Here is a 15395-nt window from a genome sequence, read left to right on the forward strand (position 1 = left end):
TCTCCCTATGTAGTGTTGCGTTCTGTTCTCCAATTATAGCGCTAAAAAGCAATAATGCATGAGTTCACATGTTTCGTTCGTTATCTCGTGTTCTCCTCCGTTCCCACAAGCGTAAATGCTTGTTCACAAATACAAGCGAAGGGTAGTGAACATTAGCGACTTTCTGCAATGCGCATTCGCTTGCGTTCGCTCCCGTTAAAGCGGTATTATTCTGAAAAATATTCGTTTGCTGCAGCCAGTCGACTCTCGTTTCAAGAGACTACACGTTACTGCATCCAGATAAAAGTCGGACTGGATTACGATCCGCACTATAAGCGGATACTCAAACAGATCCTTTCATTTAGAAATAGTAAAGAGATGGGAGAAAATATCCTTCATGAAGTTCCAAAAATAACTGCTACCATAAAATATGAAAGTAAATCGGGATATAGTAGGTCGTTAAGCACTTATTGATCCTCAGCTAATACAATTTAGTACAGTGACCGTCATAGTCTGTTAATGGAGTGCGTATAAATTCTTCTGGTTAAAATTACAAATAATAGATCTCAAGTTTCTTATATACACCATTAATACTGCGCATATTCTGAAATATCTGTTAAACGAAAACTGCAAAACCAAAGCTTAAAAATTTACCTCCAGCTAATCCAGTGAGGAACCTGTAGTGTGACGTGTGGCTTTCACAAACTTCAGGATAGTTGTCTCTACGCAACAACTTTAGGAAATAAACAAACATTCAGAGCACTGGGTGTCCAGTTTCTACTAGCAAATGTTTCCAGTTGTGTGTCAAATGAGAAACGAGACTAACCGATTTCTCCATGCCAGACACATTCAGCCATACGAATACTGCGATGGCCAGGGAATGTTTAGTTGAGTGCTTTCGATATGTCGTTCAAAACCAGATTCTGATCCCACTTCCCCTTCTTGGAAATACAAAAGCAATCTACAGTCACTTACATGAAAGTCACTAAGCACAGGAACCACTTTTTATAAGAAAACACTCCATTAAATTTAAATCTGTAAAATTCCAAATTTTCCTCTCACGCTCGTTAATTATCGAATATCGTGATCCTCTATAGCCAAACGTAGTACTGGTCTTAATTAATACATGAAGTTAAAGTTCTTCAACTGCTTCTTGCAGCAGCAGCCAACCTGCCTCAGCAGGTGGAGGATTATCTTGTGGCCACTGAAAAACCGCTCCATCTTCTCTCCAGGTCTACTTTTGACAGTATCTTTGCTCTGACAACAGCGCAACTTCAAACAGTAAACAACGAACGACCGCCAATTCGTAGTTATCTCTCGCTAATCTTCACTTGCAGACTGAAGCTTACTTCCCTACAAAAACCCATTAAAACTGTTCCCACGAAATCCTGTTTCATTGGTCTCTCAGGACTCCCACTTACGTCTTCTCTCCAGTAAATCATGCCAAAACGCATCCCACGGTGAACTCTTGGTATGCACGCCTCGCCGTTGAGCACCCTAACATATGCTGTCAAGTACGTCGTCAACCAGTGCTTAGATCGTATCAGTGCCGATATGCGTTCAGTCGTAGATTATTCCCGAAATACGCTTGATGCGATGAATTCAAAACTCATTACTCGCCCAGTCGCGTCTGATACCTCCTTACTGAAATACAGTTCGCAGCAGCTGTGGTCCTGAAAAGCAATCTTTCCACTGACACCAAAAGCTACGGTTCTACACATTAAAGAAAATAAATTTTGAGAACTTATTTACAGTTATGCCAAGGTAACTTACTCTATCCGTTGTGCAAAATCAGTGTTAGGAAAGGAAGCGTGAGAAAGAAGCCAACCGTATAGCAGCAGCGGATGCTGTACCGTGAGACCTAAGGAAAGCAAACCGCCAAAAGCAGTTCTGCTGTAATGGTGGCTGATGTCCCGCCACTTAACGTTGTGATCAGACGAATCTAGGCTGCCATGGTACTATTGCCTTCTACAATTCGTAAACAATGTGCCTTTTGCCATATCTAATACATTGAAATTCCTCTTATTGTACTCTGATAAAGTAAAGTGTTGTTTGGAAACAAGTGTGTAATACACTGAGGTGACAATAGCCATAGGATATATCATAATACCGCGTTGGACCTCCTTTTTCCAGACGTAGTGCAACAACTCGACGTGACGTGGACTCAACAAGTCGCTCGAAGTCCCCAGCAGAAATATTCAGTCATGCTGACTCTATAGCCGTCCACAATTGCGCAATTGCAGATGGAGGATTTTGTGCACGAACTGACCTCTCGACTACGTCCCGAGATAAATGTCGGGCGATCTGTGTGGTCAAATAATTCGCTCGAACTGTTCAGAATGTTCTTCACATCAAACGCAAACAATTGTGGCCCGGTCACATGGTGCATTGTCATCCACAAAAATTCAGTAGTTCTTCGAGGACATAAAATCCATGGATGCCTGAAAATGGTCTCCAAGTAGCCGAACGTAGCCATTCCCAGTGAATGATCGGGTCAGTTGGACCAGAGGACCCATTCCATTATGGAGCCATCACCAGCTTACACAGTGCCTTGTTCACAAGTTGTGTTCATGGCTTCGTGGTATCTGCGCGACGCTCGAAACCTATCATCAGCTCTTACCAACTGAAATCGAGACTTATCTGACGAGGCCACAGTTCCCCAGTCGTCTGATGTTCAACCGATATGGCCACGAGCCAAGGAGAGGCGCTGTAGGCGATGCTGTATGTTAGAAAAGGCACTCGTGTCGGTCGTCTGCTGCCATTGCCCATTAGCGCCAAATTTCGCCGCAGTGGACCAACGGATACGTCCGTCGTACGTCCCATATTGATTTCTGCGGTTATTTAACGCATTGTTGCTTGTCTGTTAGCACTGGCAAGTCTAAGCGAACGCCGCTGCTCTCGGTCGTTAAGTGAAGTTCGTCGGCCACTGCGTTGTAGATGGTGAAAGGTAATGCCTCAGATTTGGTATTCTCAGCACATCCCTGACACTATGGATCTTAGAATTCTGAATTCCATAACTATATCCGAAATATAATGTCCCACGCATCTAGCTCCAACTACCATTCCGCGTTCAAACGCTGTTAATTCCCGTCGCGCGGCCGTAATCATGTAATAAACTTTTCACATGAATCAACTTAGTACAAATGAGAGCTCCACCAATACACTGCCCCTTTATACCTTGTGTACGCGATATTACCTCCATCTGCATAGGGGCATGTCGCTATCCCATGGCTTTTGTCGTCTCAGTTTATTTCCAGATCTCTCTTCCACAGTGAAAGAAAACTCCTGGTAACCAATACTCTTTGTAGCAGGATACACTGAGAATGTTAGATATCCTACCAAGGCGTAGTAGACGACGGCACAGGGGCTCCACAGAACCGCAGAATTTTGGGAGACACTATATATATATGCAAACTGAAGCGAAGAATGAAAATTTGTACCAAGGCTGGCATTGAAACCCTATCACGCCTCCCTCCTCAAACCAAATTCCCATTCACCCCTCATCCCATTTGGTATTCCCCCTAACTCGATCAGCATTTTGTTAATTGTGTGGTATACTTTGTCCACAGATGGGAATTCAACAATGCACATGGGCTCCTTGACGACCTAGGATGGTAGGGTGGTAGATTATTGGATCCGAACGGCAAAGTCCGACCTTGAAGGTAGGAAGATGACGTATAGAGGTTTCCTGCACCTGGGATAAAAAAAAAAGTTAGATGGAAGTAGTACCTGTGAGTAATAGTATTATTTAATCTTTGAAGGCAAGAAAGAGGATCCTTGGAGGAGGAAAAAGACTGAAACTGTGCAATAAGTTTTTCCAGAGGCCAAGTGATTGGTTGAACACGTAAAGAACCACTCCTTGTGTTCAAGGTTAAGTTCAACCGAATGTACTCTACTCTCCGCAGCGAAAAGAAATTTTTACGTATGATTGCTAAGGACTGACACTGCCATCTCCGATGCGTTTTCGTTTAGGCTTCAACCTGATTAATGATCTCTAGTACGTCTCTTGTCAGTTTTTTTTTTTTTTTTTTCACTGGCAAGGTGAAGAGTGCGGCTCTAGTGTCCATAAATTAATATAAACTGAAGCCTTCCATAAATAACTAATTTACTGCCGTCAGTTTGTGTTTCTAGTTGATGCCTCATAGTAGCATATACATATAAGGTAATTTCTATGTAACACCTATCTGAAATCTTTAAACTGTGCCAGGATTTGGCGTGCATAACCAGTCTGGCAGACGTTTAATTTGGTACACCGCCATTTTTTTCTGGAATTACGAGTATATAGTAAAAAGGTATGACTGGCTCGAAAACGTTTTGAGCGACTGACTGGCTCTCAAAAGTTTAGATTAATACAGCCCAGTACGATGTTATGGAAGCATTCTTGACTCTCAACTCTTACTTCCAGAAAGCCTGTGTATTGGTAAAAGCGTCGTGGACACTCTAATGCGAGATGCGATTGAAGTTATCAAGCAGCCTGACAACATTACAAACTTCCGGCGTCCTGGCTGCCAGCTACTGGAATCCGACGGGCCGCGAACGGTTTCGTGGCAGAAGTCTCACTGGTGACGTCATACCACTACCATAACGTGCCTGGGTCAGGGCTGTTATCCTTCACACCTTTATAGGATGAAAGTTCAGCCACCTCCGTATCGCGAACTCCACCCAGGTTTGATTACAGACCTCAACCGTGTAATACTAGGGTGTTCACGCTATGACAGACAAAGCCGAAAGTTTCTTAAGGCCTTGATCAGAGCAGGAATTCCCTAACCTAAGTCTATGACTGACCTGTTTCGACAGCGGATCACAACGGACTACGTCGGTATTGACCGGTTTCTGCAAGAAGAGGGTATCCAGTTATGTAAGACACAAAGGATCCAGCGTGAGAAGTTCTGATTAATGAACTGTTTTGAGTGTGTGAATGTACAAAGTGTACCATAAATTTTAACTGAAATTAATGTTATTTCCAATGCCTGTGATGTATAGCTATACTGTTAAGTGTACTGCCGGACAGCAGGGCCGCGCGGGATTAGCCGAGCGGTCTGGGGCGCTGCAGTCATGGACTGTGCGGCTGGTTCCGGCTTAGGTTCGAGTCATCCCTCGGGCATGGGTGTGTGTGTGTTTGCCTTTATGATAATTTAGGTTAAGTAGTATGTAAGCTTAGGGACTGATGACCTTAGCAGTTAAGTCCCATAAGATTTCACACATATTTGAACAGAAGATTTCATACACATTTGGACAGCAGGGAAGAAAACATGCCCAACAGAACCGAGAGTTGGAGCAGTATGGAATGATGCACCTGATTCAAGCTCAGTTCGACTGGAATCACTCAACAGAGGAAAGTCCACTGGACCTGACGGGATACCAATTCGATTCTACACAGAGTACGCGAAAGAACTTGCCCCCCTTCTAACAGCCGTGTACCGCAAGTCTCTAGAGGAACGGAAGGTTCCAAATGATTGGAAAAGAGCACAGGTAGTCCCAGTCTTCAAGAAGGGTCGTCGAGCAGATGCGCAAAACTATAGACCTATATCTCTGACGTCGATCTGTTGTAGAATTTTAGAACATGTTTTTTGCTCGAGTATCATATCGTTTTTGGAAACTCAGAATCTACTATGTAGGAATCAACATGGATTCCGGAAACAGCGATCGTGTGAGACCCAACTCGCTCTATTTGTTCATGAGACCCAGAAAATATTAGATACAGGCTCCCAGGTAGATGCTATTTTTCTTGACTTCCGGAAGGCGTTCGATACAGTTCCGCACTGTCGCCTTATAAACAAAGTAAGAGCCTACGGAATATCAGACCAGCTGTGTGGCTGGATTGTAGAGTTTTTAGCAAACAGAACACAGCATGTTGTTATCAACGGAGAGACGTCTACAGACGTTAAAGTAACCTCTGGCGTGCCACAGGGGAGTGTTATGGGACCATTGCTTTTCACAATATATATAAATGACCTAGTAGATAGTGTCGGAAGTTCCATGCGGCTTTTCGCGGATGATGCTGTAGTATACAGAGAAGTTGCAGCATTAGAAAATTGTAGCGAAATGCAGGAAGATCTGCAGCGGATAGGCACTTGGTGCAGGGAGTGGCAACTGACCCTTAACATAGACAAATGTAATGTATTGAGAATACATAGAAAGAAGGATCCTTTATTGTATGATTATATGATAGCGGAACAAACACTGGTAGCAGTTACTTCTGTAAAATGTCTGGGAGTATGCGTGCGGAACGATTTGAAGTGGAATGATCATATAAAATTAATTGTTGGTGAGGCGGGTACCAGGTTGAGATTCATTGGGAGAGTCCTTAGAAAATGTAGTCTATCAACAAAGGAGGTGGCTTACAAAACACTCGTTCGACCTATACTTGAGTATTGCTCATCAGTGTGGGATCCGCACCAGATCGGGTTGACGGAGGAGATAGAGAAGATCCAAAGAAGAGCGGCGCGTTTCGTCACAGGGTTATTTGGTAACCGTGATAGCGTTACGGAGATGTTTAACAAACTCAAGTGGCAGACTGCAAGAGAGGCGCTCTGCATCGCGGTGTAGCTTGCTCGCCAGGTTTCGAGAGGGTGCGTTTCTGGATGAGGTATCGAATATATTGCTTCCCCCTACTTATACCTCCCGAGGAGATCACGAATGTAAAATTAGAGAGATTAGAGCGCGCACAGAGGCTTTCAGACAGTCGTTCTTCCCGCGAACCATACGCGACTGGAACAGGAAAGGGAGGTAATGACAGTGGCACGTAAAGTGCCCTCCGCCACACACCGTTGGGTGGCTTGCGGAGTATAAATGTAAATGTAAATATTGCTCAGCTGCGTCAGAGGTACTATTGCTGACCAAGGTAGAAGAAGGTGTACCAAACGGCATCGTCACATTTTCGTGTGCTTTGTATCGTTCAGTGGCGCGTGTCAGTAGTCTAAACGGCCAATTGCGGCGCTGCCAGGCTCAACTCACCTCGACGGTCCCACTGACGGAGCCAGATGGGGTCTAGGAGGTGGCGGGCTGCAGGGAGCGCAGGAATGCCGGCACGCGGTAATGCTGCCGGGGCCTGAATTAGGTGCTCCCGATATATAGGGGGCGGCGGCGTTCGATGCCGGCCGTTAATGAAATTTCTTGAGAGGGCGCGGCGGCCAACTTGCGAGCAGGAATGCGGCGCGGGGCAGGGACAACTTGGTCGTCGCCGCTGCCGCCCTTCCGCAAACGGCTGCCCATCTCGGCTGACCGCCTTCGCCACTGCCTGATCCTCACCGGACGCTTGTCGTCTGTTCGCGTTCCACTAAGTGCCGGCTCGTCCTCTACAGCAGGACTCCCGGTATGCGCGGGCTGGACCGTAACCTCTAGCCTTTACCGATTGGTCGCGTCGCTGTGTTTCGACGTGACAGGGCTATATATAGGAGGGGATCAGGTACCACAACTCTAAGACATTGTAGAGGCAGATCACCTACTTGTTCTGAGATTCTTCTACATATCGTCACCAGTATTTAACACGGTTGTGGACGACAACCTCTTTCAATAAAACATTACGTGGAGTAATGTTCGTATTGGCAACTGTATGTGGAGGAATTTAAAAACAATGCGGACAATCTCTTGCTCGAAAAGTTTCACGAGGAAAAGTTATGCAACAGAAAATCAATGTCAAACGAGGCATTAAAGTAGCACCAGATAACTGGACAAACACCGTGATGTTCGCTGAGGACCAAACAATTTCACAAGACGTCGAGCGTGATCTGCACCAGAGTGACCTAGACCAGACGAGAAGATGATTAAGTGACTGATAAGTACTTTTAATATTTACTTTTTTACGATACAATGACCTGAGCATTTCAAAGTGCATTCTGAACTCCTCGTGTGATTATTTTTAAAACAATAAGTCGCTTCTTCTTCGTGGACAGTGTCATTTTTTTTTCCTAAGCGTGTGTCACGACAAGTGTATAGAAATATCAGGCCTTTCTTGAAATTAAAGGAAGTCATAAATCATGGTGGCAGAATATGAGTATTTTTGGCTTGAATTAGTTTCAGATGGATGCAAAAAGTTGTAGAAGCCTAACTCACAGACGTTCAATTTGGGTTCTGGAGAAACATAGGAACGCGCGAGACAATACTGGCCCCACGACTTAGATTGAATAATGGAAAATCCACTTTACAGTACTTATGATGTAGAGAACGTTTTTGACGTTGTCTGGAACACACTCTTTGAAATTCTGAATCCAACCGCATTGTCGTTTGACGGGAAGGTAATCTGCAAGTTGAACCGAAATTGTAAGAATTGAACCACATGAGAGAGAAGCAATACCTGAGAAGGAAGTGAGACCGGGCTGTATTGTATCCACGACGCCAGTCAATCTGTATAATGAACAAGCTGTGAAGAAAACGAAACTCCACGACGGTAAATTTCCAACCTGTGCTTATTTGGAAAATTTTGCTCGATTCGAAGTTGCCTATCCTTCTTTGATCGTATAATAAGGATGCTATTCCCTATCCTGTATACCAGTGTGCAGCAGCGTCATCAGGGAAGAGACTCCAGGAGCTTCCCACGTTATCCACTATATCATTAATGTATTCTGTGCATTTATGCACATCGCGAACACCAGTGATCCTTCAACACACTCTTGAGGCACGTCCGAAGCACCTTGAACGCCTGAAGATGTGTCTCACAAGGAGGACACACAGCAATCGAACTTTAGAGATTTATTATATTTATGGTACATGAAGCTCAGAACTCAAATATCAATATCCCAAAACAGTTCAATGCAACTCTCAAAAATTCTCGAGATAACTGAGTTTCAGTTTTCCAAATGACTTAACTATCCAAAAACAAGGTGGTCTTTTTCGACAGGCAGCGTGGCTCTGTCGTAGAGTGTTCATCTGCCACGTGGGCGACCTCGGGTCGATTCCTGGCTAGCGCAGAAAAGTATTCTAGGAGCATTTCCGTGAAGCGTAAAACAGATAAAGCTGAAAAGAAAACCGGTAGTCTTCGAAACTGGTAATTGTTGCTTCGAGTCTCGATTCGCTCGTAATTTTTTAGATTTTTTCCCTTTTAGTTTCAATAATCTACATCTACAAGCAGTCCTACGCAAGTCACGTCAAGGTGTGTGGCTGAGGGTAGTTTTCGTACAACTATCTGACCCCCACTTCTTTGTTCCATTCGCGAATGGAGCGTGGGAAGAATGAGTGTGGGTACATCTCTGTATCAGCTCTAATTTCGCGAATTTCCTCGTTGTGGTCATTTCATGAGACGTATGCGGGAAGAAGAAATATGTTTTCCGACTTTTCCCGGAACGTATTTTCACGGAATTTCGAGTGTAAGCCACTCCGCGATGCTCAAGCCTCTGTTGTTGCGTCTCCCACTGAAGTTCGTTGAGCACCTCTGCAACGCTGTCGAGCTGACTAAACGAAAACGCAGCGCTCTTCGTTGGATCTTCTCTAGTTCTTCTGGCAGTCCTACCTGGTAAGGACTCCAGACCGATCACTAACACTCAAGAATCGGTAGAACAAATCGATGAATTACGTTTCCCTTAAGACTCCTCGTATGCACATCAGTCTAGCATCTGCTTTTCCTACTATTTGCTCTTTGTCGTCATAACACTTAAAGTCGCTCCGGCTGGTTACTCCTAAACATTTTACGGGAAATACTGTTTCCAGCACCTTTCATCAATAGTGTAATTTTATAGTAGTGGATTTCTTCTCATATTTCTCCTATACATGGGCAACGTGTTCCATTCAGTGTCAACTGCCTGTCCTTGTACCATCCATCAAACCTCTGCAGATCCTTTTGCTCATAGCTAGTCTCCTGGTGTTACTACCTTCTTGCAGACGACAAAATCGTCTACGAATAGTCTTTTGGAGCCTCCAATATTTTCTGTTACATCCTTTATAGACGGTAACGGTACTAACACAACTTCTTTGTGGTACGCCTGAAATAACCTTTATATCTGTCGATTTTGTTCAGTTAAGAGTTACATGAGTTCTCTCTGGGAGGAAGTCTTGAATCCAGACACAAATCTGGCCAGACACTCAGTAAACTAGAATTTTTTTTCATTAAACGGCAGTACGGGATGGTGTCAAATGCCTTCCCGTAGTCTACCAAAGCGGTATCAGACTGAGCGCTGGTATCTTCAGCACTTTGAATCTCACGGAGGAACTGAGCGAGGACAGAGCGAGCTGAGTTTCGCAAGATCTCTGTTCGTGGAATCCGTGTTGCCTGTATGGAGGAGATTTTCGCTCTCGGAAAACGTCACAATACGTGAGCATAAAGTAAAAAAAAAATGGCTCTGAGCACTATAGGACTTAGCTGCTGTGGTCATCAGTCCCCTACTACTTAGAACTACTTAAACCTAACTAAGCTAAGGACATCACACACATCCATGCCCGAGGCAGGATTCGAACCTGCGACCGTAGCGGTCGCGCGGTTCCAGACTGTAGCGCCTACAACCGCTCGGCCACCCCGGCCGACACATAAAGCATGTTCCAACATTCTACAACAGATTGGCATCAGCGATATACGTCTATAATCATGTGCATCTGTCCTACTACCCATACTGAAAACGGGAATGACCTGAATTTTTTTCCCAGTCGCTAGGTACGCTTCATTCCCCAATGACCTAGGATAAACTGCTGCTGGTAGGGACGCAAGTCCTTTCGCATAATTTCTGTAGCATCTTACAAGTTGCAGGTATCTCACCTGACTCGGATGCATTTCCACTACAACGCGATTTCAGTTGCTTTTCTATTCCGCGATCAATTATCTCAACATCTGCCATTTCGATGTTAGTACGATGACTGAAAGGAGGGAACCGTAATACGATCTTACTGTTTGAAACAATTTCGGAAGACAAAATTCAGAATTTTTTCGGTGCCAGAATGGTCCCTGAGTGACTGAACCGATGATTTGTATCCGCTTTCTAATGTTACGTAAGACCCAAACCTCTTAGTGGTTTTAGTCAGGTCGGTTGATAGAATTTTACATTCAACGTCGCTTAACGCTTGTTTTCGCTTCGTTCAGATTTTGTTTTCACCTAGGTTTTGACTTCTCTTTAATCTACGATGAATTTCTCTTTGTTTACATAGCAGGTTTCTAACATGGTTACTAAACCACGGTGGGTCTTTCCTATCCCTTAAAAGCTTGCTCGGAACGTACTTTTCTACGGTGTATTGAAAGAGTCTTTTGAATTTTTTTCCATTTGTTTTTCAAATCTTCGTCGGCAGCACTGAATATTTGATGTTCACTACTCAGATACCCAGCAGTTATGTTCAAATGTTTGTGAATTCCTAAGGGACCAAATTGCTAAGGTCATCGGTCCCTAGCCTAACACAATAGTTAAACTAACTTACGCGAAGGACAACACACACACCCATGGCCAAAGGAGGACTCGAACCTACGGCGGGAGGGTCCGCGCTCTAACCACGCGACCACTCCGCGCAGCTACTCAGCACTTCCTGACGCGACCACTCCGCGCAGATACTCAGCAGTTCCTGTCCTTCTTGCTAAGAAAAAATATTTCCTCACGTTTCTTAATATTCCTTATAATACACGTAGTCTTAGATGCAGTCACTGCCTTATGCTCACTGATAGTGTCCTCTTGTACTCGAACTTATTTTCGGACAAGACAGTCAGAATAATGTCACGCGAATCGCTGTCTCTGGAACCAGCTCTCCCCATCTATACCTGGTAAACTGAAGTCACGGTCTATTAGAACGGCATGAACAGGAAAGTTATTAGTGATATTCTGCATGTTCTCTCTGGAATGGTACACCGCTATATCTCCTGACCCAGGCGGTCTATTAAATCATCCGATGACCAGTTTGGACCTATCTTTGTTGCTTAACTTCACCAGATCAATGCACATTCGGAATCCATGATAACCTCACTAGATATTATACGGTTCTTTAGTGCAATAAATACGCCGCCACCACTAGACGAACCAATCATTAACATAAATATTCCAACATGAACTTAGGATTTCGTTGCTGTTCACTTCTATATGCGACACTAATTCCGTGATCTTTCCTCGGATGCTCCTGCAGTTTACTAAAATCATATTAACCTTTTCTATCTCTGAGTTGCGAGGACGAGCTCTCGCCATTTCAATGTAATATTCATCAGATATATGCTAACTACCACATATCTATTTGTAATTTTTATGAAAAATGCACGTCTCCTTATTTCTAATTACACATTGCCCGCAAAAATCAAGTTTGCATTGCAAATATAAATTGTTAATTTGCGATCTTTTATAAAAGATTCTTAATAAGGACAGTTTTAAGAAACATAACATATGAAATATTTTTCATCTCTATGTATTTTACTCTTCACACAAATGCTCGTAGAACGTGCAACTTTGTTTTAAAATTTGCCGCGGTCAGGAATCAACCCCAGACCATTCATGTGGGAGGCAAGCAGTTTACCACAGTGTCACGAGACCCGGTAAAGAAATGATCTTGCTATAGGGTGGTAAAGAAGCTCGGAAAACTTCTGAGTCGACTTTCTTCAGAAATTTGAGAATTGTATCGAACTGCTGTGGTTGAGTGATATTCGAATACTGAACGTCACGTATCATAAATAACCAGATATACAAAAATCTGAGTGTCGTGTGATCTCCTTGTCAGTTATGAATGATATGATGTTTACTAGTAGCTAGGAACTATTCAATCCTGTCACAACCATCGTCCAATTTTCTGTACGCTCTTGTTTTGTTCATCAGGCGACAGCACCGAACGCGTTCGGAAAGTCAGGGAACAGGACATTCTCCTGAACATGGTTAAGTACAACGAGGGACGTTCAATAAGTAATGCAACACATTTTTAGTCAATTTCGGTTGAAAAAAATGCAGAATTTGTTGCGGGATATCGTGGAATATACCAACATCAGCCCCTATAGTTTCATGAATTTCCGATAAGATGTACGATCCTAGCAGACAGTTGTCACTTGAGTTTTTTTAATGCAAAACCAGAACATCTGACATATTCAAGGTGTCTGCAGAATGTCGGAGGAGACTCGGCAGTGAACAAAAGCACAGTGAGTCATTGGACGGGGCGCCTGTCATCATCGCAATAAGATCGCGCAAACTGCGTGCCGACTGTGAAACGTGCGGACGCTCTCATTCGAGGTGAGAGACGGATAACGATCAGAAAACTCGCTGCTCGACTGAATGTATCTGTTGGTAGTACTAACACACTCGTCCACCGGCAGGGGTACTAACAAGAGAACCTCCCCATCGCACCCCCCCTCAGATTTAGTTATAAGTTGGCACAGTGGATAGGCCTTGAAAAACTGTACACAGATCAATCGAGAAAACAGGAAGAAGTTGTGTGGAACTATGCAAAAAATAAGCAAAATATACAAACTGAGTAGTCCATGTGCAAGGTAGGCAATATCAAGGCTAATTTGAGCTCACAAGCGCCGTGGTCTCGTGGTTAGCGTGAGCACCTGCGGCCCGAGAGGTCCTTGGTTCAAGTCTTCCCTCCAGTAAAAACTTTAATTTTTTTTCAGTTTATGTGATAAACTCTTATGTTTTCAACACTTTTTTGGGAGTGATTATCACATCCACAAGAAAACCGAAATCGGGTAAGGTAGAAGAATCCTTTTACCCGTTCGCCAAGTGTACAAGTTACGTGGGCCAGTAACATATTCCTGTCATGTGGCGCACATGCCGTCACCAGTGTCGTATAGAATATATCAGACGCGTTTTGCTGTGGAGGAGTCGGTTTACCTATGACCTTGCGATCAAATGTTTTCGGTTCCCATTGGAGAGGCACGTCCTTTCGTCTACTAATCGCACGGTTTACCGGTGCGGTCGCAAAATACAGACACTAAACTTATTACAGTGAACAGAGACGTCAATGAACGAACGGACAGATCATAACTTGCGAAAATAAAGAAATTAAAATTTTCACTGGAGGGAAGACTTGAACCAAAAACCTCTCGCTCCGCAGCTGCTCACGCTAACCACGGGACCACGGCGCTCCTGAGCTCTAATACCTTGTTGTTGCCTATCTTGCGCATGGACTACTCAGTTTGTATATTTTGCTTATTTTTTCATAGTTCCACACAACTTCTTCCTGTTTTATCGATTGATCTGTGTTCAGTTTTTCAAGGCGTATCCAGTGTGCCAACTTATATCTAAATCTGAGGGGGGTGCGATGGGGAGGTTCCCTCGTAAGGTGTGTGTCTGATGGGTTTCTCGCCAACTCATGAAAGACCACAAAAATCAAGGGAGGACCGTCTGTGCGGGATTGTTTGTGCGTTACGAGACTGATCGCGGCAATTTCTTTATCGAACATCGTCACAGGCTCCGACTTCAACCAGTAGAATGGTAGCAAGGCGGCACACAGGCCCAGCCAGTAAGATGAGTCAGGCCGTCACACTGAACGGGCGTTATGTTGAAAAATAAGAGTTTTGTAGCCAAAAATGTAGGGAATGATATGGTGTACTGAAATCCTGAAAAAAAAAACAATCTACTTTCAGCAAAAAAAAGTGTTGCATGACTTACTGAACGTCCCTGGTACCACCTTCTGGGTCTCGTGGATGAACAGAGCGAGCTGGTAGAGAGGAGACTGACCTGGGATGCGCTGTGTGCCGTTCCACCAGGAGACGGCCGGAATGGGCTTCCCGCCGCCAGACTCGCACACCAGCGTCAGCTCGTCGCCCTCCGTGTAGGGCCCGATCTCTCGTCCGTCGGGCAGCTCCGTGCCGTTGCGCAGCATCGCCTTCACGTACTCGGGCTTGACTGCAACACGAGAATCGCTCTCCTCAGTCCTCAGTCTCCACAAATTGTGGTACAGGTATAGTTTATTTATTTATCCTGCTAAATTTGGAACCTAAGGCTCTCTCACAAACATCTAACCATGAATCTATATTAATAAAAGCCTACAACGGTCACCGATTCCTGTTTATGGTCGCCTGTCTAACGTCTTCCGGGGTCGACAAGAATTTGATTTTCAGTGTTTCACATAATTTCACAGTATTTCACATTATTAAATCGAAAAATCTGAAATGCTTTCATAATATACTTATTAAGATCTACCAGGCGAGGCTATAAAATAATGGGATTAATACTATAACACAGTAAAAACGCACGCGACAAAGCTGCACGGCCAATAGCCGTGAAGCGTGAAGGGTTCTCAGTCGAATACGGCATCTCCGGTGTCTGTAGACGGACCAGAGTGGCCGTGGCCTTCATTTGCTCATGAGCTGTTATTTTCTTTTGCCGGAAAAAATTATAAATTAATCATAGAACAACGAATTGTGGTGAAGTTTCACATGAAACTTGGAAAAACTGCTAGTGAAACCTATCTTTTACTAAAAGAAGTGTATGGCGAAGACTGTTGATCACGTACGCGAGTATCTGCGCGGTTCAAGCGTTCCCAAGATGCTGAGAAGACAGCCGGGGCGCTCTTCAAAATCAAGAACCGAT

The 15395-nt window shown here is 44.1% G+C and overlaps 1 protein-coding gene across 11 annotated transcripts in view; it reads right to left on the reverse strand.

Moving 5' to 3' along the window:
• The window catches only part of LOC126088583 (titin), a 1213778-nt gene that overhangs the window by 736944 nt on the left and 461439 nt on the right, over window positions 1-15395 (reverse strand). For all 11 annotated transcript variants that reach the window (XR_007519972.1, XR_007519973.1, XR_007519977.1 and 8 more), the window contains exon 3: window positions 14541-14708. Coding sequence is in view for 5 of the 11 variants with exons in the window: in XM_049906783.1 (XP_049762740.1) it covers window positions 14541-14685 (145 nt within the window). In the remaining 6 variants the exon portion in view is untranslated. The remainder of the gene's footprint in view (window positions 1-14540; window positions 14709-15395) is intronic.

Source organism: Schistocerca cancellata, chromosome 6 (assembly GCF_023864275.1).
Source record: "Schistocerca cancellata isolate TAMUIC-IGC-003103 chromosome 6, iqSchCanc2.1, whole genome shotgun sequence".
NCBI lineage: Eukaryota > Metazoa > Arthropoda > Insecta > Orthoptera > Acrididae > Schistocerca > Schistocerca cancellata.